Below are 27082 nucleotides of genomic sequence, written 5' to 3' on the forward strand. Positions count from 1 at the left end.
AAAGTGAACCTAAGAACAGTTCACATATGACCGACCTAGACAGCGTATTAAAAAGAAGAGGCAATTTATTTGCCAACAAAGGTCCATCTAGTCAACACTATGATTTTACCAGTAGTCACGTGCATATGTGAGAGTTGGACTATAAAGAAAGCTGATCGCTGAAGAACACGCTTCTAGAGATAAAAACACCAAATGAAGCTTTCTCTTAACCTTTCTAGTCCCAGGCACTAGCACTGTCCCCTTGCTCTGCCCCAGAAATTTCTGGAGTTTGGCAGTTCTACAGCGTCCCCATGTGGTCTATGCGTGGAAACCAAAATTGTCTGCCCAAATTTAACAGTCATGGGATGTGTTCCTATTAGAAAATATTTCACTGTTTGCCGTTCACACTGTGTTTTTCTTTTGTTTTTCAAAAGGAACACACACACAATTAGAAACACAAGGACACACAGCAGCCTGCCATAGCTGATCTATAATTTTGTATTTCACGAGAAAACAAATGTGCTCATGCAGGAAATATTTAATACTTTGACTTTTAGAAGATTGTGATGAAGGAGATGCTACAAACTTGGGTTAACTTTTGTTGGTGGTGGTGCTGTTCAATTGCTAACTGGAGTCCATCTCTTTGAGACCCCATGCATCGCAGCGCACCAAGCTCCCCTGGTCTTCACTATCTCCCAGAGGTTGCCCAAATTCATGTCTGTTGAGTCAGAGATGCTATCTAACCACCCCTTTCTCGGCCACCACCTTCTTGTCTTGCTTTCAGTCTTTTCCAGCATCAGGATCTAGGCTATTTAGATGCTAAGGACAGGCAGTGGTGGAGAATACATACACACACAGCTTGTCTCTCCTTCTCCTGAGGGACTAGCAAGGAATTTTGGATGATTAATAATTAATTGAAGTTGATTCTGTTTGAGGACCCCAGAGAGCCTACTCAAACACGACCACTTAGGGATCATTATAAGGTTCCCTGGGTGACGGGCAAGGACAATGACCCAGATGAGGGACGAGCAGCTAGGCTGAAGTAGAGAAGGGTGGGAACGAGGGCCAGGAAGGTGGGAGAGGAAAGACCCCACATCTGCAGAAGTTGGACAAGAGCAGAGACCACACAAGGGCCAGCTTGGGGGAGAACCTTCCACAGTGACAGGCATGTGGTGCCCCGGGAGAGACAAGAGGGACTAGATGTATCTGATTTCCCAAACCCTTCCCTCCTGGAGGCCTCATGTTCAGACTGACACTAGAAGTCAGAGCTGGAAGCATGTTAGGTTCACCTGGCAGCTACGGTGAAAAGACAGAGAGTGAAAGTGGACACATGATCATGAGGCCCTGTTGTCAGGTCTGTGCCAGCCAAGATCAAAACTGCAGGCTATGCTGCCAGTGTGTGTCTGTGGGCAGCAAGGCTCCAGGTGCTAGGAGCCTGCAAGGGGCTCCCCAAGTTTCAGGCTGCAGGGCCTTTTTGCACAGAGAGACGGTGGCTGTGCAGCGCTGTGGAGTCACTGCTGGCGCAGAAGTACACAGATGTCTGGGAGCGGTTGGCAGACTTCAGCGTGAGAGGGAAGTTCTCTGTGCTTGGTCTGGAGACGCTGTACCCGTCGGGCACATCTTGCACCATGGAGGGAGCAGCAGCTGAGTAATGAATCAGCCTCAGCCCGTGTCCCGGGTCTTGTCGGTACCAGTACATGCGATCATGACCCAGATCCTGAGTACAATTAAGTGTGGCGCTCTGTCCTGTCCTCACGACCTGGAATCTGGGGTCCTGGGTGACACCAGCGTGGACCGCCCCTGTGGAGAAGGAGGACCGATGCTGCAGTCACAGCGGACATGCTCAGTGCTGGCAGCCCCAAGGGGACCCTGTCCCTAGGACTCACCGGCCTGCAGGAGACAGAAGACCACACAGCCCAGGAGGCAGGGGCTCATGGCGGGGGTGGAGCAGGCGGAGGGCCCTCTGGTCTGAGTGTGGATGAGAGGGGAGAGCGGCTCTCCAGGCAGTCCTTCTGAGATGTCCCTGTCTTTGCAGGGCCCCAGAGCTGACCTGTGACTCAGGAGGCCACGCCCATTCCCCCAGAGGCTCAAATCAGAAGTGAACCTTAGAGAACTGTTCACAATAGGGAGATCCAATCAGCTCAGTGGACATAAGCCTCACAAGTAGATGTAAACTTTCTGTAAAACTAATTAAATTTTTTATGTGTTCTAGTCCAGAGATAATTCTTCATTAATACATTTATTACTTGTATTTATCTGCATATTTCTGTATTGTTAAATCTTGTGGAAATCCTTCTGGCTTTCCGTTGACTTTATGACTGATGTGACCCAGTAGGACTTCATGGTTCCATTTCTGCATAATTGACCACAGTCCTAAGATTGTCCCTTCACCTACCATGTTTCTCCAGGAATCTGCTCCCAACCTCATTGCAGGCTCATGTACATTTGAGGAATTGTTTGGTCTATCTGACCAATTCACTGAGAGACGGTCCACCAGCTAAATGCAGGGACAGCTCGTTCACGTTCACAGGAGCCCGTGTTTCCCGTGTCAGGGGAGGGAAAAAGCAGAGCCCCCTCAGGCCTGTGACCCACCTTTTTGGGTGTAGGGAAGCTGGTTGCCCACCACCCCAGATGACATATTGGCACAAAGGAATACAGACATAGGAGGGACATGGCAAGAAGTGGCAGACTCCAGGGTAATTGAAAAATGCTCTTTATTTATTGAGAAATTCTTTCCATGGGAATACCTCCTTGTGATGCACAGCTGCCATTCATTGAGTAATGGTTCATATCTTACAGCCCCACATGGTCTCTGTTACACATAGCCCAGCATGTATATGGAATTTGCTCTGTATGGAGAAATTCCATGAGGAAAGGAACCACAGGTGCTGAGAACAAACTTGAGCGGAAGCCTCAAGTTATGAAGTATGAGATCTGGGCAATTCCCGTCCCCTCAGATGTACAAACAGTTAAAATAATACTTATCTTGATGATCTTAGTGAGCATTAAAGCATAGAAAGAAATGAATGTCTGGGAAAGTCTATCGCTCTACAGAGACTAGGCCTGGCAGGCTGGCAGCTGACACCCTGCCCACCACTTCCTGAGCTGGGGCAGGGGTGTTTTTGTCCCAGAGGCACCTTGTCATGCAGGGCTGTTTCTTGGCTGCTGGCACAGAGATACAGGGCTGAGTCCGTCAGCTCCAAGGAGCCCAAGTTCAGCTCCGCGGGAAAATCACTGAACTGTTTTCCTGAGAATCGATCTGATATGTTTCCTTTCTCACCAACTTCCCTGTTGTAAAACTGAATGAGGAACTGGGGGCCCTGGCCCAGGGTCTGTTGGTACCAGTACACAGAGCTGGGTCCAGAGTCAGGGGAACATCTCAGCGTCACTTGCTGCTTTCTTGATTTCATCAGGTACTTGGGGGTCAGGGTGACTTCAGAATCCACCAGACCTGTAGGGAGGAGACAAGGAAGCAGAGGGCAGAGCGCAGGGGAAGCCTCCTGCTTCAACCCTCATCACTGGGCTTCTGTCGCAGGGTGACAAAACATCTCAGAAGCCCCCATTGTGTCCAGGACTCACCTGCTCCCAGGAGGCAGAGAGTCACACAGCAGAGGAGCCTGGCGCCCATGGCAGCATCAGGAACCCAAGACTGCTGCTGGCAGGAGGACAGGGCTCCTGGGGTGAGTGGGGTAAAGTGCTGACCCTCCTACTTCCCTGATTGGAGCCTTTGCCTATGACATCACTGCTCTGTGTCTCTGCAGGCTGCCCTTATCCCCTGGACCCCATAGCATTATCCATGGCTGGATCCTCTATGCCATTCCCTGTCCTGACAGCCCCTCAGCAAGTTTGGGTGTGAGGTAATTTCGTCCCCTGGTCCCATGTGCCCACAACATGTCTTGTTCTCCTCTGCCTGACCCTGCCTAACACTAAGCCCCAAGACCTCACCAACCACCCCAACCCCTTCACCTCTTCCTCACATGCTGATCCAGGATACGACCACCATGAACATCCTGAGGTTCCAGGCACATCCCCAGTTCCCTGGGCAGGGTAGGAGTCTGTGCTGGTTCCATATGTCTTGGAACAATTCAGGGAACTCAAACATGCTCCCAGATGCAGGCATGATATAGCCAAGGTTCCCTGAAACTGCCCTCTTCAGAGAAATTCTCAACCTCTCCCAATACACCCTACTTACCCTGGAAACACAGTGCCTCCAAGTGGCCAAAGGTCCAGAGTCTCATGGATTTGCACCATCTGTTTAAAGCAAGGGTACAAAAATCCAGGACTCTGCACACACACACACACACACACACACACACACACACACACACACACACACACCTGTTCTACTGCCTTCCTAGCCTGGCTGATAGGGTTTATCTTCAAATCAACTCTTAGCCTCTGGAGGCAGAAGACTTTATGAGCCAAACTTTTTACTGAGAGTGAATTGATTGCAGCACCACTACAACGATGTAGTTATCTAAGGTGGAAATATATAATCATAGAATAAATGCTCTGAGAATCTCAAGTGAATCTGCCAGCAAACATGTATTCATAACTACTGCTGATTAATCAGATGTATATATTTCCAGATTGTGTATTTAAATTGAGCATTATCAAATTCTAGATAAAACTTTTTATAAAGGAGTTTTAGAAACATGAACTCATTTATTTCTGCAATTATAAAATCTTGATAAAATGGGGGTGATGTATGATATATTTTGACTTTGAGAAGATTCTGATGAGGGCACCAGGTGGTGGCAACCTGGCCTTGGTTAGATGAGATGCTAAGGAAGTCGGAGCGGGTGGGGTGGTGGGAGAACACACAAAGATCATCTGTCCCCCTGAGGTGAACTCCCATGAGTTTTTGGATGATTGATGATTAACTGGAGTTGATTTCTCTTTGATGATTCCATCGAGCTTGCTCAAAGCAGAGCACGTGGAGGGGCCACTTTAGAAGCCTCCCTGCACAATGAGAAGGGACCTGAGCCAGATGAGGGAGGAGCCTGTGGCTCTGGGAGAGAGGGCCAGGGAGCTGATGCAGAGAGGTGGGGAAGGGATGTCCTGCCCACCTGGGAAAGGTGGGCAAGAGAAGAGAGCATGTGAGAGTCAGGCTGGGGGAGAACCTTCCAGAGAGACATTGATGAAGTGCCTGAGGTAAGACAGGAGGGCCTATTTAAATCTAATTGACCAACATCTTTCCCTCCTAGAGGTCTCAGGCTCAGGTGATGACTAGGAGTCAGAGCTGGGGAAGCATCTTCCTGGTTCACAGGGAGGATGCAGCGGAAAGACAGAGACCGCTGGTGGACACATGGCCCCGAGGCCCGGGAGTGAGGTTGGGGCAGTGTTGTCCACACACCCAGGATCACACTGCAGGCACGTGGCCCGCAAAGGCCCAAGTTTTCTGGTGCTAGGAGCCTGCTCGTGGGCACCTAGTATTTTTGCACAGAGAGGAGGTGGCCGTGCAGCGCTGTGGAGTAACTGCTGGCGCAGAAGTACACAGATGTCTGGGAGCGGTTGGCAGACTTCAGCGTCAGAGGGAAGTTCTCTTTCTTTGATCTGGAGACGCTGTAACCCTCGGGAACATCTCCCGGCTCGCTACTGGGTGCAGCAGCTGAGTAATAGATCAGCCTCAGCCCGTGTCCCGGGTCTTGTCGGTACCAGCACATATAATCATGGTTCAGATCCTGAGTACATTTCAGTGTCGCGCTCTGTCCTGTCCTCACGACCTGGAATCTGGGGTCCTGGGTGACACCCGCGTGGACCGCCCCTGTGGAGAAGGAGGACCGATGCTGCAGTCACAGCGGACATGCTTCGTGCTGGCACCCCCAAGGGGACCCTGCCCCCAGGACTCACCTGCCTTCAGGAAACAGAAGACCACACAGCACAGGAGGCAGGGGCTCATGGCAGGGGCGGGGCAGGCAGAGTGTCCTGTGGTCTGAGTGTGGATGAGAGGGGATCGAGGCTCTCCAGGGAGTCCGTCTGAAATGTCACTGTCCCTCCCAGGCCTCAGAGCGGATCTGCCACAAGGCGGCCACGCCCCTTCCCCCAGAGACTCAAAGTGAGAGAGTAACAGGCAGGGAGGCTAGGGGTCTCCAAATGGAGGAAAGAGGCTGCAAGAGCCAGACATTTTTATATCTCTGAAGCAGCAGGAAGAAACAACCCAGGGATAGGTTTTTTCTTCCCTATACAAAGTTAAAAGGAGGTTTCTCTTAACATGCTGTGTTGCCATGACACCGGGTCTCACCTAAAGCTAACTACTCTCAAACCTTGAGTTAACCAATACATTTCTTTTTCTTATGGAAATGTTGTCTTAAGCTATGTTAATGTACCCTAGACTCTATCTTCAAGTTGGTTCCACCAAACAGCCTAACTTACTTACTCAGATATTGTTCCCTAATCTATGTAAATGAAACTATTTGTTGGTATTCTGACCTTCTACAAGATTCAAGTCAATCGTTTTATGGCCAGGGATGAATTATCTGGTGCCATTCTAAATTTTATGACACTCCTTTCTTTTCATTAACAGACTGTGAGTGACTATATAACATACAGCTAAAGACTAGGAGGGGAGTATTCTTCTGTCCCCTTCTGATGCCTATGTCAGAAGCTTTCTCTATCTCCTTTATACATTAATAAAACTTTAATAAAGCTTTTATTACACAAAAGCTCTGAGCGATCCAGCCCCATCTCTGGCCCCGGATTGAATTCATCTCCTCCGGAGGCCAAGAATCCCGCGTCTTATCGTTCAGCAACAACCATTCAAAATCAAAGATGAACCTCAGAGAGTCACTTCCTAGAGTGGTTGAGAAGAAGTCTAGGGTCCCCGAGGAAGAGAAAGAAGTCCAGAGCCCTAGAGAAGGTGAAAAGTGTCCAGGGCTCTCAAGGAGAAAAGAACAAACATTTTTTCTACATTGCTTTGTTTAGTCAATAGAGCACTGTATCTTGCTCGAGGAGATGTTTCTCCTTACCAAGAACCTTCTAACTTATCTCCTTATCTTAAGATGTATTTTGTGGAAGTAGGTTCGGTGAGACATTTCCCTTGTCAGTTGTCAGTTCTAATCTTGTTAATTTAAGATGTATGTTGTGAGTGGGTCTGATAAAACTATATAAGGCCTTGATAAGACTAGCAAGTGGGGGCACTCTCCCTCCCCCTTCACTGTCTATGTCAGAAGCTTTCCTTGTCCCTTTTTATACTTTAATAAAACTCAGCTACACAAAATCTCTTGAATGATCAAGACTGGTCCCTGGTCCCGAAGCTAAATCGTCTTTGGAAATCATGAATCCGACACCTTTCAATGGAAGCTATCAAACCTGAGTGAACAGTTCATAACAAGGAGACCCATTCAGCTCACCGGACATAAGCCTTACAAGTTGATGTAATCTTTCTGTGAAACTGATCAAATTGTTTGTATGTTCTAGTCCAGAGATAATTTTTCATTAACACATACATTACATTTATTTATCTGCATATTTCTGTAGTTTTAAGTCTTCGGGAAATCCTTCTGGCCTCCTGTTGCCCCTTATGACTCATGTGTCCCAATAGGACTTCAAGGCCTATTTGCACTTTAATTGCCTGCAGTCCTGAGAATGTCCCTCCACCTACCTTGTTTCTGACCACCTACCAGGTGTCTGATCCTAACCTTATCACAAGATCATCAACATTGAGGAATTGTTTGGTCTGTTTCTTATCAATTCACTAACAGTTGGTCCACCAGCCAAAGGCAGGTACAGTTCCTTCATGTTCACAGAAGCCCCTGCTTCCCACATCCGGGGAGGGAGCAAGCACCCTCAGGCCTGTGACCCACCTTTCTGAATGGAGAGAAGCTGGTTGCTCAGCATGGGTGACTTATTGGCACAAAGGAATGCAGACTTAGGAGGGACATGGAGGGAGATGCAGATTCCAGAATAAACAAAAACTGCTCTGTTTTTCTTTGAGAGATTCCTCCCATGGGAATACCTCCTTGTGAAGCAGGGCTGCCATTCACTGGATAACAGTTCGTATCACAGAGCCCCAAATTCTGTCTTGTTACACATGACCCCCACGCATATCTAATTTGTTCTGTAGGGAGGCAGTCCCACTGGGGGCAAGGGGCCACAGGTACTGAGAACAGACTTGAGTCAGAGTCCTTGCTACAATAATTATGAAGTATGAGATCTGGATAATCATGTTCACTCAGATGTATAACAGTTAAAATAATATGTACCTTGCATGATCTTTGTGAGCACTAAAATATATCAAGAAATGAACATCTGGGGAAGACTGTCTACTCCGCCAGAGACTGGGCTTGCCAGGCTGGCAGTCCACACACTCACTACCACTTCCTGAGCTGGGGCAGGAGTGTTTTTGTCCCAGAGGCACCTGACCATTCAGGGCTTTGTCTTGGCTGCTGGCACAGAGATACAGTGCTGAGTCTGTCAGCTCCAAGGAGCCCAAGTTCAGCTCGGAGCAAAGATCACTGAACTGTTCTCCTGAGAATCGATCTGATATGATTCCTTTCTCACTAACTTCCCTGTTGTAATACTGAATGAGGAATTGGAGGCCCTGACTCAGGGCCTGTTTGTTGGTACCAGTAGACAGAGCGATGTTCAGATTCAGGGGAACATCTCAGCATCACTTGCTGCTTTCTTGATTTGATCAGGTATTTGGGGGTCTGGGTGACTTCAGAATCCACCAGGCCTGTAGGGAGGAGACAAGGAAGCTGAGGGCAGAGCACAGGGAAGCCTCCTTCTGCAGCCCTCATCGCCTGGCTTCTGTCTCAGGGAGGCAAAGACATCTCAGAAGCTCCCGCAATGTGTCTAGGACTCACCTGGCCCCAGGAAGCAGAGTCACACAACAGAGAAACCTGGAGCCCATGGCAGCAAAATGAACCCAAGACTGCTGCTGGCTTGGGGCGGGTCTCCTAGGGTAAGTGGGGTAAACTGCCCACCTTACTGGTGGGCTTCCACCTTACTGGTCCTGCTTCCCTGATTGGAGCATTTGCCTATGATGTCACAGCTGTGTGTCTCTGCAAGTTGCCCTACCCACTGTAAACCCTGCCAGGACCAAAGGTGAGCCTCTATACCTTTCTATGCCCTTCACAGACCCTGACCAAGGGGTGGGTGTGAAGGGTGCACCATTCCCATATGCCCACAACATAGCTCACTGTCCTCTGCCTGCCCCTGCCTGACACTCAGGCATGCACTCACCTGGCTGGGAATCACCAGGCAATCAGCTGACAACCACCCAGCCCTCACCAGCCACCCCAACCCCCTCCCCCCACTTCGCTTGCAGCTCCAGGAGACCATCGCCTGGGCACATCCTGAGGATCCAGGCACATCCCCACTTTCCCTGGCAGTGAGGAGTCTACACTGGTTCCACATGTCCTGGAACCTCAGGAACTCAGGGTTCTCAAACCTGCTTTCTCAGGCAGGCATGTATCCAAGGTTCCTTAAAGCTGCCCACCCCAGGGTGAATCTCCACCCCTCCCAAGTCCCCTGGTTACCAGGGGCCCACAGCGCCTCCTAGTGGCCAAAGGTCCAGAGTCTCATGGATCTTTGCTTCCTGTCTAAAGCAAGAATGTTAACACCCCATACCCTGAACACACACACACACACTACACACACTTGTTCTACTGTCTTCCCATCCTGGCTGACTTCAGATTGGTCTTCAAATTCCCTCTTAGCCTCTGGAGGTAAAAGACTGTAGAAACCAACATTTCCATTAAGAAGAAAATAATTTCACTGACAGTAGCATGCTCAGGTGGAATCACACAGACCTTCAATACAGACACTCTGATGAACTCAGGGGAATACAGCCTGGGACACTGCATTCCTTAGATCAATCTGATTAGTCAGATCCACATATTTCTAGATTTGTATAAATTTAAATATCACTAATTCTAGGTAATGGATTTGTATACAGAGATTATATATTAACCCATTTGTTTTTAAACTTATAAAAACTTTAAATAAAAAAAAACAACCGTGCACTATATTTAAGGTAGATGTAGGTGCCATGATAAGAGACTGCACACTCAGTGTCACACTGCAGACATGTGGCCCTGGGCTCCGAGGCTCCGCATGTGAGAAGCCTGCAAGGGCTCTCCTACTTCCAGGCCGCAGGGCTTCCCTTATCTTTTTGCACAGAGAGGAGGTGGCCGTGCAGCGCTGGGGAGTCACTGCTGGTGCAGAGGTACACAGATGTCTGGGAGCGGTTGGCGGACTCCAGCGTGAGAGGGAAGTTCTCTGTGCTTGGTCTAGAGACGCTGTACCCTCGGGCACATCTCCTTTCTCCGAGTTGGGAGCAGCAGCTGAGTAATGGATCAGCCTCAGCCCGTGTCCCAGGTTGTCTGTACCAGTACATATAATCATGGTTCAGATCCTGAGTACATTTCAGTGTGGCGCTCTATCCTGTCCTCACGACCTGGAATCTGGGGTCCTGGGTGACACCCGCGTGGACCGCCCCTGTGGAGAAGGAGGACCGATGCTGCAGTCACAGTGGACATGCTCAGTGCTGGCACCCCCAAGGGGACCCAGTCCCCAGGACTCACCTGCCTGCAGGAGACAGAAGACCACACAGCCCAGGAGGCAGGGGCTCATGGTGGAGGCGTGGCAGGCAGAGGGCCCTCTGCTCTGAGTGTGGATGAGAGGGGAGAGGGGCTCTCCAGGGAGTCCTTCTGAGATGTCCCTGTCCCTGCCAGGCCCCAGAGCCAACCTGTCACTAAGAGGGCCACGCCCCTTCCCCCTGAGGCTCAAATCAGAATTGAAGCTGAGAAAACTGTTCAGAACAGGGAGACCCATCCAGATCAACGGACATAAGCTCACAAATTGCTGTAACGTTTCAGTAAACGTTAAAGATTTTTTCTGTAAATGCTAAACTGATTAAATGTTTTGTAAGTTCTAGTCCACATATAAGTCTTCATTAACATGTACATTACTTGTATTTGTCTACGTATTTCTGGAGTTTTGAATCCTGGGGAATCCTTCTGGTGTCCTCCTGCCGTTTATGATATGTGTCCCAATAGCACTTCACGGCTCCTTTCTGCAACATTGACCGCAGTCCTGAGAATGTCCCTCCACCTACCATGTTTCTCCAGGTTTCTGCTCCCAACCTCATCACAGGCTCATCAACATTTGAGGAATTCTTTGGTCTATTTCTAATCAATTCACTGACAGACGGTCCACCGGTCAAACGCAGGTACAGCCCCTCCATGTTCACACGTGTTTCCCGTGTTGGGGGGAAGGGAGCCAGCAGAACCCCCTCAGGCCTGTGACCCAGCTTTCTGGGTGGAGAGAAGCGGGGTGCCTGCACAGGATGACGTTTTGGCCCAAAGGAATACAGATGCAGGAGGGACGTGGAGGGAGGTGCTGAGGCCAGGGTAAACGGAAAAGGTTCTGTTTTTATTTGAGACATTCCTCCCATAGGAATACCTCCTTGTGAAGTGTGGCTGCCATTCATTGAGTAGCAATTCATATCATAGAGCCCACAATTGTATCCTGTTACACATAATACAACGTGTATATGTAATTTGCTTGTACAGAGAAAGAACCTTGAGCAAAGGGACCGCAGGTTTAGAAAACAGTCTTGAGCTGGATTGCAAACTATAACACTTATGAGGTATGAGATCTGGGCAACTCACGACCCCTCAGATGTACAATCAGTTAAAATAATACTAATCTTGATGACCGTAGTGAGCACTTAAACATACCAAGAAGTGAATGTCTGGGAAAGTCTATCGCTCTACCAGAGACTGGGCTTGGCAGGCTGGCAGCTGACACCCTGCGCACCACTTCCTGAGCTGGGGCAGGAGTGTTTTTGTCCCAGAGGCACCTGATCATGCAGGGCTGTGTCTTGGCTGCTGGCACAGAGATACAGGGCAGAGTCCGTCAGCTCCAAGGGGGTCAAGCTCAGCTCAGAGCGAGAGCCACTCAACTGTTTTACTGAGAATCGATCCGACATGTTTCCTTTTTGATACTCTTCCCCATCAAAATACTGAACGAGGAACTGGGGGCCCTGGCCCAGGGCCTGTTGGTACCAGTACACAGAGCGGTGTCCAGATTCAGGGGAACATCTCAGAGTCGCTTGCTGCTTTCTTGATTTGATCAGGTACTTGGGGGTCTGGGTGACTCCAGAATCCACCAGGCCTGTTGGGGAGGAGACAAGAAAGCTGAGGGCAGAGCACAGGGAAGCCTCCTGCTTAAACCCTCATCGCCTGGCTTCTATCTCAGGGAGGCAAAGACATCTCAGAAGCCCCCACTGTGTCCAGGACTCACCTGCTCCCAGGAGGCAGAGAGTCACACAGCAGAGGAGCCTGGCACCCATGGCAGCATCAGGAACCCAAGACTGCTGCTGGCAGGGGGCGGGGCTCCTGGGGTGAGTGGGGTAAGTGCTGACTCTCCCGCTTCCTTGATTGGACCATTGCCTATGACGTCATGCTCTGTGTCTGCAGGCTGTTTCCTGATCCACTGGACCCCTGGCGGTCCCATGGTGGGCTCCTCTATTCCCTTCCCTGTCCTGCACAGCCCGTCAGCAAAGGGTGGGTGTGAGGTGAGCACTGTCCCCATAAGCCCATAACGTGGCTTTCTCTTCTCTTTCTGTCCCTGCCTGACACGCCTCACCCAGCCCTCACCAGCCACACTAATCCATCTCCCACCATTCCCCACGCTGCTCCAGGAGACGACCCCATGGGCACATTCTGAGGCCAAAGGCTTGTCCCCACTCGCCTGGGCAGTGAGCTGTCTGGGCTGGGTCCACATGTCCGGACCACTCAGGGAACTCAAACCTACTTTCTGATGCAGGCATGTAGCCAAGGTTCCCCTAGCTGCCCTCCCCAGGGTGACTCTCAACCCCTCCCAGCACATCCTGCTTACCATGGACCCACAGTGCCTCCTAGTGGCCAATGGTTTCATGGATCTGTGCCTTTCATCTAAAACAAGAATACAAATTCCCCACACTCCACACTTTCAACCCTACACACACACACACACACACACACACACACATACACACACCCCTCATCTGCTGCCTTCCCAGCCTAGCTGAACTAGGGTTGATCTTCAAGTCTAGTCTTAGCCTGTCGAGGTAAAACACTGTATGATCAGACATTTCGACTAAGAAGGAAACAATTCTTGCTCCGCTATAATGACAGTAGTTAGCTAAAATGGAGTAATACAGGCAAAAGAAATAAGCACTCTCATGATCCCAAATGAAGCCAGCCTGAACACCTGCATTCCAGACCTCCTTCTGATTAATCAGATCCATATATTTCCAGATTTCATATTTAAATTACCCATTACCAAAATCTAGCCAGTGCATTTTATTAAGAGGCTTTACGTGTACTAACCTATTTATTTCCTAAGAACTTGTAAAATCTTGATATAATAAGATACCATGGAGGAAATATTTTGACTTTTTAGAAGTTTTCTGTGAGGGAAATGGTGGAAACCTGGTCCAGGTTAATTGAGATGTTAAGAAAGAGGGGCAGGGAGGGAGAACACACACACGCAGCCTGTCTCTCCTCCTGCGAATGGACTCCCGAGGGATTTTGGATGGTGTCTAATTAACTGAGTTTGTTTTCTCTTTGATGACAGCAAGAGCTTTCTCAAACACAACCACTTAGGCATGGTTACAAAGTTCCCTGTGTCATGGGAAGGGCCATGACCCAGATGAGGGGAGAGCAGTGTGCCTGGAGCAGAGAGACCAGGGGAGCTGAGGCCAAGGCAGTAAAGGGGGAAAGACCGGCCCCTCCGGTGGGCAAGAGCAGCGAGCACTTGAGAGCTAGGCTGGGGGAGAAACCTCCAGAGAGACAGCAGTGAGGTGCTGGGGAGAGACAAGTGGGTCTAGATGTATCTGATTTACCAATATCCTTCCCTCCTGGGGGTCTTAAGCTGATGAGTAACAGTCAGAACTAGTCAGAACTGGATGCTTTCCGAAAGACAGAGACGGATGGTGGACACATGCCTCCGAGTCCCTGGGGTCAGATCCAGGCCTGTTCAGATCGCACATCCAGGGTCACAGTGCTGGCACGTGGTCCCCAGGGCATGAGGCTCCCTGGGCTAGGAGCCTGCACGAGGGCCCCCTGTCTTTCTGCACAGAGAGCAGGTGGCCAGGAAGCGCCGTGGAGTCACTGCTGGCGCAGAAGTACACGGAGGTCTGGGAGCGGTTGGCGGACTCCAGCGTGAGAGGGAAGTTCTCTGTGCTTGGTCTGGAGATGCTGTACCCGTCGGGCACGTCTCCTGGCTCACTGTTGAGTGCACCAGCTGAGTAATAGATCAGCCTCAGCCAGGTCTTGTCGGTACCAGCACATAGAGTTATGACCCAGATCCTGAGTACATTAATGTGTCGCGCTCTGTCCTGTCCTCACGACCTGGAATCTGGGGTCCTGGGTGACACCAGCGTGGACCGCCCCTGTGGAGAAGGAGGACCGATGCTACAGTCACAGCGGACATGCTTGGAGCTGGCACCCCCAAGGGGACCCTGCTCCCCAGGACTCACCTGCCTGCAGGAGACAGAAGACCACACAGCCCAGGAGGCAGGGGCTCATGGCGGGGGCGGGGCAGACGGAGGGCCCTCTGGTCTGAGTGTGGATGAGAGGGGAGAGGGGCTCTCCAGGGAGTCCTTCTGAGATGTCCCTGTCCCTGCCAGGCCCCAGAGCCGACCTGTCAGTCAGGGACCATACCCCTTCCCCCAGATGCTCAAATAAAAAATGAACCTGAGTGAACTGTTCACATCTGACCAACCTAGCCAGCATATTAAAAAGCAGACATTACTTTGTCAACAAAGGTCCCTCTAGTGAAATCTATGGTTTTTCCACTAGTCATGTATGGATGTGCGAGTTGGACTATAAAGAAAGCTGAGCACCGAAGAACTGATGCTTTTGAACTGTGGTGTTGGAGAAGACTCTTGAAAGTCCCTTGGACTGCAACGAGATCCAAGCAGTCCATCCTAGAAAAATCAGTCCTGAATATTCATTGGAAGGACTGATGCTGAAGCTGAAACTCCAATACTTTGGCCACCTGATGCAGAGAACTGACTCATTTGAAATGACTCGGATGCTGGGAAAAATTGTAGGCTGGAAGAGAAGGGGACAACAGAGGATGAGATGGTTGGGTGGTATCACCAACTCGATGGACATGTGTTTGAGTAAATTCCGGGAGGTGGTGATGGACAGGATAGCCTGACGTCCTGCAACCCATGGGGTCGAAAAACGTCAGACACGACTCTGCGACTGAGCTGAACTGAACAGTTCCCAACAGGGAGACCTATCCAGCTCAATGAACATAAGCCTTACAATTTGTTGGAAACTTTCCCTAAAACTGTTCACAACTTTATCGACACTTTATTCCAGAAATAGCTCTTCATTAATACATATATTCAGTTCATTGATCTCTAGTTTATTATTTCTGTAGTTTTGAATCTCAGGGAAATTCCTCAGGGCTTCCTGCTGCCCTTTAGGGCTCACATGTCCCAAATCATCCCTCATGTTTCTACTTTGTTTAATTGACAGCAGTCCTGTTCATGTCCTGCCACCCACAATGATTCTGGACCAGTTTCCCCAACCTTAGGGCAGGCTCATCAACACCTGAGGAATCCTTGGGCTCTCTTTCTTATTAATTCACCGACTGACGGGGTGCCTGTCAAATGCAGGCTCAGCGCCGTCGTGTTCACCTGAGCACGTGCTTCTGGTGTCTGCGGGGTGGGGGAGCAGCGGGCCGAACCACCTCGGGCCTGTGGCCCACCTTGCTTTGAGGAGAGAAGCTGGCTGCCCAGCACCACGGATGACATGTTGGCACAAAGGAGTCCAGACGTGGAGGGATGTCGGGGGAGATGGCTGACCCCGGAGCAAAGGAAAAATGCTCCAATTCTACGTGAGACATCCATTACCTGGGAGTACTTCCTTGTGAAGCGTGGCAGCCATTCAGTAGCTGACGTCCTAGAGCCTAGACTCTATCACATCGCACAACCTCACGTTTAGAAGGACCCAGTACTAGCTGCCATGCGCTGCTGCTGTGATTTTCAACTTCTCAATGATGTCTGAACCTGAATATCATGCACCTGGTCATGAGAGGGTGACCGTGGTGACCTCCTGATGTGCTAGTCTCTACGTCTGGGGTCCGGGGGACTCACCATTCCTGGGGCCTCAGAGACAAAAACCAGAAACTAAAGTCAGAAGCAACGAATAAGCCCGATGTTGTAGCTACAAAAACAAGCCTTGAATTGGGGCCTGGCAAGTCCATGTGATCCCTATCTGTGGTCAGAGTGTCTCTGGTCCAAGAGACAGTGGGACCCACAACACAGGAGCCTAGTACGCAGGCCAGGCCGCTACAGAAAGGGGGACTTTTCAACTCAGCTCCTGTGACTTGAATGCTGGGGTCAACTCAAAGGCAAGCTTCTCCTGACATGAAATGTCTCTCATTTTGGTGAGGTCATGGCGCCCAAACTTCACATTATTCAAATGTTTACTATAATTCATATGCCAATAAAGTTGATGTAAAAATGCCTGAGGGTACATTACATGCTCTGTTTATCTCATGAATTGAACCAACAAACACAATTACTTTCTTTCTTTCCTGTGAATCTGAAGACCTCAAGTATAGGGCTTGAAGTCACAATGTGTCCATATCTACTTTCAGACCTAGGAAGCACTAGAGAAGGCTGTCAGAGATTAGCAAAGGGAGTCAAGAAATCCAAAGTCCTGTTACCTGCCAGGGACTTCATGCTTACTAAATTCTTGCGCAACCCTGTAAGATGGTGTCCTAACTGATACAATATGTCAACTTGACTCTGCATTGGATATTTAGCTTTATTTTTCTGGGTGCTCCAAAGAGGGATATTTTTTTGGCTCAGTCAGTAAAGCATCTGCCTGCAATATGGGAGATCCAGGTTCGATCTCTGGGTCACGAAGATCCTCTGGAGAAGGAAATGGCAATCCACTCCAGTACTCTTGCCTAGAAAATTCCATGGATGGAGGAGCCTGGTGGGCTACAGTCCATGGGTTGCAAAGAGTTGGACATGACTCAGCGACTTCACTTTCAACATGTGAATAGGTATATTTTAATAATAGATTAGATTAACATTCTAATTTGTAAAGCAGATGACCCTCCATAACGTAGATGGGCTTCATGAAACCAGGTGAAGTGATGAAGAGACGAAAACACTGATCTTCCCCCAAGTAAGAGATAATTGTCAGCCGATGGCCATCACCCTGGGACATTAGTTCTTCTGCTTTTCAACTTAAACATTAACTCCCCCTCAGTCTCTAGAGGCACCAGACCCGCTTGCAGCTTTTGGACTTACCAGTCTTAACAAATATGTGAGCCAGTTACTTTAAAACATGTACGTGTGTATGTGTGTGTATGTGTGTGTGTATGTTTATGTGTATTATTTATTCTATGTGGGGGGTGAGTACCACAAGTAATGAGGACAGGGTTGAATCAAATTCCTTGCTCTGAAAGGAATGACATATAAGATGCGGACACGTCACTTCCACTCAGATGTGTAAACAGGTAAAATAATACTTACCTAGGATGATCCTTGGAAGCATTAAAACACATCAGAGGAAGAATGTCTGGGAGAGTCTATCAGATCTTTCTAGGCCTGGAAGGCAGGCAGTCACCCTCACCACACTTCCTGAGCTGGGGTAGGAGAGTTTTTGTGCCAGAGGCACATGATCATGCAGGGCTGTGTCTTGGCTGCTGGCACAGAGATACACGGCTGAGTCCGTCAGCTCCAAGGAGCTCAAGTTCAGCTCAGAGCGAGAGTCACTGAACTGTTTTGCTGAGAATCGATCTGGGAGCTGTGCTTCTCCCCTCACTTCCTCCCTGTAATACTCAACGAGGAACCGGGGGCCCTGGCCCAGGGCCTGTTGGTACCAGTACACAGAGAGGTGTCCAGAGACAGGGGAGCATCGCAGGGTCACTCGCTGTCCTCTTGCTTTAATCAGGTATCTTGGGGTTTGGGTGACTCCAGCATCCACAAGGCCTGTGGGGGAAGAAGCCTGGGGCTGAGAAAGAATGTGGGAGCAAACCCGATGGTGCCTTGGTTTCAGGCAAAGTCAGGCTAGGAACACGGATTCTGTCCTGTGCCAAGGACCCACCTGCTGCCAGGAGACAAAGAGCCACACAGCAGACGGGGCTGCAGCCCATGGCAGGAGGGGCAGAGCAGTCTGGCGTCTCCTTGCTCAGAGCTCTGCTTCTCTGAGAGCTGGGGTTCTGGGCCTCCGTCCTCTGATTGGAGGTGAGGCAGTGACGTCACTGCTCTGATGTCATTGCCTATGCTGGGTCCCAGGAACCTGACCTCTCATTCCAGGTCAGCTGATCCAGGAACGCTGCTCTGTCCTGCAGTCTCCTAGATGACGTGTGAGCTGGACTGCTGGTCTGGGCGAGGCTGGGTTTATGCCCGACGCCCTTCCCCGTGGCTCCTTCCCTTCTCTCTTCAGGCTGGTGTTTCTCTTTTCTGTTTCTTTCCTACCAAATCCCAGCTCCATACCCTTCACTTTTTCTGCAACCTCAGAGTCTCCTTCAGCATTGCATACTTGAAGTTCATGGATCCCAGCTGGGACAGCAAGCCTGCAAATTAGTGCCTATGCTAGTCAGGCTTCTAGAGATAAAAACCCCAAATGAAGCTTTCTCTTAACCCTTCTGGTCCCATGCACTAGCACTGTCCCCTTGCTCTGCCCCAGAATCTTCTGGAGTTTGGCATTTCCACAGTGTCCCCCTGTGGTCTATGTGTGGAAACCAAGATTGTCTGCCCAGATTTAATAGTCACGGGAAGTTTTTATATTAGAAAATATTTCACTGTTTGTCGACCGCACTGTGTATTTGCTTCTTTTGTTTTTCTAAAGAACATACACACAATTAGAAATACAAACACACAAACCAGCCTGCCTTAACTGTTTTATGATTTTGTATTTCAAGAGTAAAGAAATGTGTTCATGCAGGAAATATTTAATACTTTGACTTTTAGAAGATTTTCATGAGGGAAATGCTACAAACTTGGGTTAGTTTTTGTTGGTGGTGGTGGTGTTCAATTGCTAACTCCAGTCAAACTGTTTCAGACCCCTTGCATTGCAGCGAACCAAGCTGCCCTGTTCACTATCTCCCAGAGTTTGCCCAAATTCATGCCTGTTGAGTCGGTGATGCTATCTAACCACCTCCTTCTCTGCCACCCCCTTCTCCTTCTGCTCTCAGTCTTTCCCAGCATCAGGATCCAGGCTATGTCGATGCTACAGACAGGCCGCGGTGGAGACACACTCGCCGCTCGTCCCTCCCTCTGCTGAGGGGCCACAGAGGGATCACGGGTGACTCATCACTGACTGCGGGGGCGCTCTCTCTGAGGGCCCCAGGGAGCCTGCTCAAACAGGACCACGTCGGGATCATTACGAGGTTCCCTGGGTGACGGGCAAGGACATGACCCAGATGAGGGAGGGGCAGCTAGTTGAAGTAGAGAAGGATGGAAACGAGGGCCAGGAAGGTGGGAGAGGAAAGACCCCACATCTGGGGAAGTTGGACAAGAGCAGAGACCACCCAAGGGCCAGCCTTGGGGGAGAACCTTCCACAGCGACAGGCATGTGGTGCCCGGGGAGAGACAAGAGGATCTAGATGCATCTAATTTCCCAACACGCTTCCCTCCTGGAGGCCTCATTTTCAGACTGATGACTAAGACTCAGAGCTGGCTAGCATCTTTAATTCAGGCTCCCGTGGCAGCTCCGGTGAAAATACAGAGAGTGAGAGCAGACACATGTCCATGAGGCCCTGTTGTCAGGTCTGTGCCAGCCAAGATCAAAACTGCAGGCTATACGGCCAGAATGTGTCTGTGGGCTCCGAGTCTCCAGGTGCTAGGAGTCTGCAAGGGGCTCCCCACGTTCCAGCTGCAAGGCCCTCTTCTGTCTTTTTGCACAGAGAGGAGGTGGCCGTGCAGCGCCGTGGAGTCACTGCTGGCGCAGAAGTACACAGATGTCTGGGAGCGGTTGGCAGACTCCAGCGTGAGAGGGAAGTTCTCTGTGCTTGGTCTGGAGACGCTGTACCCGTCGGGCACGTCTCCTTGCACCGTGGAGGGAGCAGCAGCTGAGTAATGGATCAGCCTCAGCCCGTGTCCCGGGTCTTGTCGGTACCAGCACATATAGTTATAACCCAGATCCTGAGTACATTTCAGTGTCGCGCTCTGTCCTGTCCTCACGACCTGGAATCTGGGGTCCTGGGTGACACCAGCGTGGACCGCCCCTGTGGAGAAGGAGGACCGATGCTGCAGTCACAGCAGACATGCTCAGTGCTGGCACCCCGAAGGGGACCCTGTCCCCAGGACTCACCTGCCTGCAGGAGACAGAAGACCACACAGCCCAGGAGGCAGGGGCTCATGGCGGGGGCGGGGCAGGTGGAGGGCCCTCTGGTCTGAGTGTGGATGAGAGGGGAGAGGGACTCTCCAGGGAGTCCTTCTGAGATGTCCCTGTCCCTGCCAGGCCCCAGAGCCGACCTGTCACTCAGAGGGCCACGCCCCTTACCTCAGAGGCTCAAATCAGAAGTGAACCTGAGAGAACTGTTCACAACAGGGAGTTCCATCCAGATCAATGGACATTGGCCTTATGAGTTCTTGTATCCTTTCTGTAAATAGTTTGCAACTTTAAGTGTGTTGTATTCCAGAGATAATTCTTCATTGCTATGTATGTTTATTTATCTACATACATCTGTAGAATAGCAAACTGGCTCAAAATTGGGAAAGGAGTATATCAGGCTGTATATTGTCACCTGCTTATTTAGCTTATACGCAGAGGACACCATGTGAAATGCCGGGCTGCATGAAGCTCAAACTGGAATGAAGATGCTGGAAGAAATGTCAATAACCTCACATATGCAGATGATTCCACCCTATGCAGAAAGCAAAGAGAAATTAAAGAGCCTTTTGATGAAGATTACAGAGGAGAGTGAAAGGGCTAGCTTAAAACTCAATGTTTAAGAAACTAAGATCATGGAATCCAGGCCCATCACTTCTTGGCAAATAGATGGAGAAACAATGGAAATAGTGACAGACTTTATTTTCTTGGGCTCCAACATCACTGCTGATCGTGACTGCAACCATGAAATTAAAAGATGCTCACTTCTTGGAAGAAAACCTATGACCAACCTAGACAGCATATTATAAAGCAGAGACATTACTTTGCTGACAAAGATCTGTCTAATAAACCATGGTCTTTCTGGGAGTCATGTATGAATGTGAGTGTTGGAAAGTAAAGAAGGCTGAGTGCTTATGAATTGATGGTTTCAAACTGTGGTGCTGGAGAAGACTCTTGAACATCCCTTGGACTGCAAGGAGATCCAACCAGTCCATTCTAAAGGAGATCACTCTTGAATATTCATTGGAAGGACTGATGCTGAAGCTGAAGCTCCGTTATTTTGGCCACCTGATGCAAAGAACTGACCTACTGGAAGATTCTGATGCTGGGAAAGATTGAAGACAAGAGAAGGGAATGACAGGGGATGAGATTGTTGGATGGCATCACTGACTCGATGGACATGAGTTTGAGCAAGCTAAGGGAGATTGTGAAGGGCTGCAAAGCTTGTCACGCTGAAGTCCATGGGGTCGCGAAGAGTTGCACAGGACTTTACAACTGAATTACAGCAACGTACTTCTGTAGTTTTGAAACTCAAGAAGAAAATCCTTCTGGCTTCATGCTGCCCTTTATGACTCAGCCATCACAGACTCCCTCAGATGTTTGTATCTACTTTGTCTAATTGACCACAGTGCTGTTCATTTCCTTACACAACAAATTCTCAATAATATTCAAACTGTGGACCCTGCAAATCTTGCAGCTAGTCTTGAGCGCATGACTGTGGTGCCCTCCTGTGTGCTGGTCTCCACCGACTGTGACCACATGTCTTGGGTTTGGGTGACTAACCTTTCCCAAGACCTGAGAGTCAAAGATGCAGAATCTCAACTCAGAAGCAAGAAGGAGCCTCCCACGCTGTGTCCAGGCCTCACCTGCTCCCAGGAGACAGAGAGTCACACAGCAGAGGATGGCCTGGAACCCATGGCAGCATCAGAAGCCCAAGACCACTGCTAGCTGGGGGTGGGACTTCTGGGGTGAGTGGTGTAAAGTGCTGACCCTCCTGCTTCCCTGATTGGAGCATTTGCCTATGACATCACAGCTCTGTGTCCACAGGCTGACCTGTCTACTGTACTCCTTGCCAGGACCAAAGGTGAGCCCTTTATATCAACCCTGCCCTTCACAGACCCTGAGCAAGGGGTGGGTGTGAAGGGTGCCCCATTCCCATATGCCCACAACATAGCTCGTTGTCCTCTGCCTGCCCCTGCCTGACACTCAGCCAGGCACTCACCTGGCTGGGAATCACCAGGCAATCAGCTGACAATCACCCAGCCCTCACCAGCCACCCCAACCCCCTCACCTCCACTTCCCTTGCAGCTCCAGGAGACCATCTCCTGGGCACATCCTGAGGATCCAGGCACATTCCCACTTTCCCTGGCAGTGAGGAGTCTGTACTGGTTCCATGTGTCCTGGGACCTCAGAATCTCAGGGATCTCAAACCTGCTTTCTCAGGCAGGCATGTAGCCAAGGTTCCTTAAAGCTGCCTCCCCAGGGTGAATCTCCACCCCTCCCAAGTCCCCTGGTTACCGGGGGCCCACAGCGCCTCCTAGTGGCCAAAGGTCCAGAGTCTCATGGATCTCTGCCTTCTGTCTAAAGCAAGAATATAAACACCCCACACCCTAAGCACGCACACACACACACACACACACACACACACGTTCTACTGTCTTCCCACCGTGGCTGACTTCAGGTTGGTCTTCAAATTCCCTCTTAGCTTCTGGAGGTAAAAGACTGTAGAAACCAACATTTCCACACAAAGACCATCTGTCCCCCTGAGGTGAACTCCCATGAGTTTTTGGATGATTGATGATTAACTGGAGTTAATGTCTCTTTGATGATTCCATCGAGCTTGCTCAAAGCAGAGCACGTGGAGGGGCCACTTTAGAAGCCTCCCTGCACAATGAGAAGGGACCTGAGCCAGATGAGGGAGGAGCCTGTGGCTATGGGAGAGAGGGCCAGGGAGCTGATGCAGAGAGGTGGGGAGAGGAATGTCCTGCCTGCCTGGGAAAGGTGGGCAAGAGAAGAGAGCATGTGAGAGTCAGGCTCGGGGAGAACCTTCCAGAGAGACATTGAGGAAGTGCCTGAGGTAAGACAAGAGTGCCTATTTAAATCTAATTGACCAACATCCTTCCCTCCTAGAGGTCTCAGGCTCAGGTGATGACTAGGAGTCAGAGCTGGGGAAGCATGTTCCTGGTTCACAGGGAGGATGCAGTGGAAAGACAAAGAGACCGCTGGTGGACACATGGCCCCGAGGCCCGGGAGTGAGGTTGGGGCAGCATTGTCCACACACCCAGGGTCACACTGCAGGCACGTGGCCCGCAAAGGCCCAAGTTTTCTGGTGCTAGGAGCCTGCTCGTGGGCACCTAGTATTTTTGCACAGAGAGGAGGTGGCCGTGCAGCGCTGTGGAGTAACTGCTGGCGCAGAAGTACACAGATGTCTGGGAGAGGTTGGCAGACTTCAGCGTCAGAGGGAAGTTCTCTTTGTTTGATCTGGAGACGCTGTAACCCTCGGGAACATCTCCCGGCTCGCTACTGGGCGCAGCAGCTGAGTAATGGATCAGCCTCAGCCCGTGTCCCGGGTCTTGTCGGTACCAGTACATAGAGTTATGACCCAGATCCTGAGTACATTTCAGTGTCGCGCTCTGTCCTGTCCTCACGACCTGGAATCTGGGGTCCTGGGTGACACCAGCGTGGACCGCCCCTGTGGAGAAGGAGGCCCGATGCTGCAGTCACAGCAGACATGCTTCGTGCTGGCACCCCCACGAGGACCCTGCCCCCAGGACTCACCTGCCTGCAGGAGACAGAAGACCACACAGCCCAGGAGGCAGGGGCTCATGGCTGGGGCGGGGCAGGCAGAGGGCCCTCTGGTCTGAGTGTGGATGAGAGGGGAGAGGGGCTCTCCAGGGAGTCCTTCTGAGATGTCACTGTCCCTGCCAGGCCCTAGAGCTGACCTGTCACTCAGGGGGCCACGCCCCTTCCCCCAGAGACTCAAATCAAAGATGAACCTCAGAGAGTCACTTCCTAGACTGGCTGAGAAGAAGTCCAGGGTCCCCGAGGAAGAGAAAGAAGTCCAGAGCCCTAGAGAAGGTGAGAGGGGTCCGGGGCTCTCAAGGAGAAAAGAACAAACATTTTATCTACATTTCTTTGTTTAGTCAATGGAGCACTGTATCTTGCTTGAGGAGATGTTTCTCCTTCCCAAGAACCTTCTAACTAATCTTGTTATCTTAAGATATATTTTGTGGAAGTGGGTTTGGTGAGACCTTTCTATTGTCAGTTCTAATCTTGTTAATTCAAGATGTATCTTGTGAGTGGGTCTGATAAAATTGTATAAGGCCTTGATAAGACTAGCAAGTGGGGGCACTCTCCGTCCTCCTTCAATGTCTTATGTCAGAAGCTTTCCTTGTCCCTTTTTATACTTTAATAAAACTCAGCTACACAAAATCTCTTGAATGATCAAGAGTGGTCCCTGGTCCCGAAGCTAAATAGTCTTCAGAAATCATGAATCTGACACCTTTCAATGGAAGCTATCAAACCTGAGTGAACAGTTCATAACAGGGAGACCCATACGGCTCACAGGACATAAGCCTTATAAGTTGCTGTAATCTTTCTGTGAAACTGATCAAATTTTTGTATGTTCTAGTCCAGAGATAATTTTTCATTAACACATACACTACATTTATTTATCTGCATATTTCTGTAGTTTTAAGTCTTGGGGAAATCCTTCTGGCTTCCTGTTGCCCCTTATGACTCATGTGTCCCAATAGGACTTCAAGGCCTATTTGCACTTTAATTGACTGCAGTCCTGAGAATGTCCCTCCACCTACCATGTTTCTGCAGGTGTCTGATCCTAACCTTATCACAAGATCATCAACATTGAGGAATTGTTTGGTCTGTTTCTTATCAATTCACTGACAGTTGGTCCACCAGCCAAAGGCAGGTACAGCTCCTTCAAGTTCACAGGAGCCCCTCCTCCCCAGGTCCAGGGAGGGAGCAAGCAGATACCCTCAGGCCTGTGACCCACCTTTCTGAATGGAGAGAAGCTGGTTGCCCAGCATGGGTGACTTATTGGCACAAAGGAATGCAGACTTAGGAGGGACATGGAGGGAGATGCAGATTCCAGAATAAACAAAAACTGCTCTGTTTTTCTTTGAGAGATTCCTCCCATGGGAATACCTCCTTGTGAAGCAGGGCTGCCATTCACTGGATAACAATTCGTATCACAGAGCCCCAAATTCTGTCTTGTTACACATGACCCCCACGCATATCTAATTTGTTCTGTAGGGAGGCAGTCCCACTGGGGGCAAGGGGCCACAGGTACTGAGAACAGACTTGAGTCAGAGTTCTTGCTACAATAATTATGAAGTATGAGATCTGGGCAAATCATGTTCACTCAGATGTATAACAGTTAAAATAATATGTACCTTGCATGATCTTTGTGAGCACTAAAATATATCAAGAAATGAACATCTGGGGAAGACTGTCTACTCCACCAGAGACTGGGCTTGCCAGGCTGGCAGTCGACACACTCACTACCACTTCCTGAGCTGGGGCAGGAGTGTTTTTGTCCCAGAGGCACCTGACCATGCAGGGCTTTGTCTTGGCTGCTGGCACAGAGATACAGGGCTGAGTCTGTCAGCTCCAAGGAGCCCAACTTCAGCTCCGAGCGAAAAATCACTGAACTGTTCTCCTGAGAATCGATCTGATGTGTTTCCTTTCTCATTAACTTCCCTGTTGTAATATTGAATGAGGAATTGGGGGCCCTGGCCCAGGGCCTGTTGGTACCAGTACACAGAGAGATGTCCAGATTCAGGGGAACATCTCAGCCTCACTTGCTGCTTTCTTGATTTGATCAGGTATTTGGGGGTCTGGGTGACTTCAGAATCCACCAGGCCTGTTCGGGAGAAGACAGAAGGAAGCTGAGGGCAGAGCACAGGGAAGCCTCCTGCTTCAACCCTCATCACCAGGCTTCTGTCTCAGGGAGGCAAAGACATCTCAGAAGCTCCAACACTGTGTCCAGGACTCACCTGCTCCCAGGAAGCAGAGCCACACAGTAGAGGAACTGGAGCTCATGGCAGCACCAGGATCCCAAGACTGCAGCTGGCTGTGGGTGGGACTCCTGGGGTCAGTGGTGTAAAGTGCTGATGCTCCTGCTTCCCTGATTGGAGCATTTGCCTATGACTGCTCTGTGTCTCTGCAGGTGGCCCTTTTCCACTGTACTCCTTGCCAGGACCAAAGGTGAGCCCTCTATATCATTCCCTGCCCTTCACAGCCCCCGAGCAAGGGGTGGGTGTGAAGGGTGCCCCATTCCCATATGCCCACAACATAGCTCGTTTTCCTCTGACTGCCCCTGCCTGACACTCAGCCAGGCACTCACCTGGCTGAGAATCACCAGGCAATCAGCTGACAATCACCCAGCCCTCACCAACCACCCAACCCCCTCACCTCCACTTCCCTTGCAGCTCCAGGAGACCATCTCCTGGGCACATCCTGAGGATCCAGGCACATTCCCACTTTCCCTGGCAGTGAGGAGTCTGTACTGGTTCCACATGTCCTGGGACCTCAGGAATTCAGGGATATCAATCCTGCTTTCTCAGGCAGGCATGTAGCCAAGGTTCCTTAAAGCTGCCCTCCCCAGGGTGAATCTCCACCCCTCCCAAGTTCCCCTGCTTACCGTGGGCCCACAGCGCCTCCTAGTGGCCAAAGGTCCAGAGTCTCATGGATCTCTGCCTTCTGTCTAAAGCAAGAATGTAAACACCCCACACCCTGAACACACACACACACACACACACACACACACACACACACTTGTTCTACTGTCTTCCCAACCTGGCTGACTTCAGATTGGTCTTCAAATTCCCTCTTAGCCTCTGGAGGTAAAAGACTGTAGAAACCAACATTTCCATTAAAAAGAAAATAATTTCACTGGCAGTCGTATGCTCAGGTGGAATCACACAGACCTTCAATACAGACACTCTGATGAGCTAAGGTGAATACAGCCTGGGACAGTGCTTTCCATAGATCCCTCT

At 50.1% G+C, this 27082-nt stretch overlaps 1 long non-coding RNA gene and 2 gene segments (V, D, J or C); 1 reads left to right on the forward strand and 2 right to left on the reverse strand.

Annotated features, from left to right (window-relative positions):
- Positions 1-47: 47 nt before the first annotated feature.
- LOC110140359 (T cell receptor beta variable 6-8-like) lies at positions 48-11038 on the reverse strand. The segment is given in 5 exon segments: positions 48-1779; positions 5833-5914; positions 8548-8656; positions 9942-10422; positions 10509-11038. Coding segments are annotated over 2 exon segments (393 nt in total).
- An 8333-nt stretch (positions 11039-19371) lies between these two features.
- Positions 19372-22799, reverse strand: LOC139029569 (T cell receptor beta variable 6-9-like). The segment is given in 2 exon segments: positions 19372-20178; positions 20265-22799. Coding segments are annotated over 2 exon segments (477 nt in total).
- A 34-nt stretch (positions 22800-22833) lies between these two features.
- Positions 22834-26978, forward strand: LOC139033955 (uncharacterized). Its single transcript, XR_011486438.1, has 2 exons — positions 22834-24143; positions 25910-26978. It is a non-coding gene; the product is annotated as an uncharacterized lncRNA (long non-coding RNA).
- Positions 26979-27082: the final 104 nt, after the last annotated feature.

This window comes from Odocoileus virginianus, chromosome 1 (assembly GCF_023699985.2).
Source record: "Odocoileus virginianus isolate 20LAN1187 ecotype Illinois chromosome 1, Ovbor_1.2, whole genome shotgun sequence".
NCBI lineage: Eukaryota > Metazoa > Chordata > Mammalia > Artiodactyla > Cervidae > Odocoileus > Odocoileus virginianus.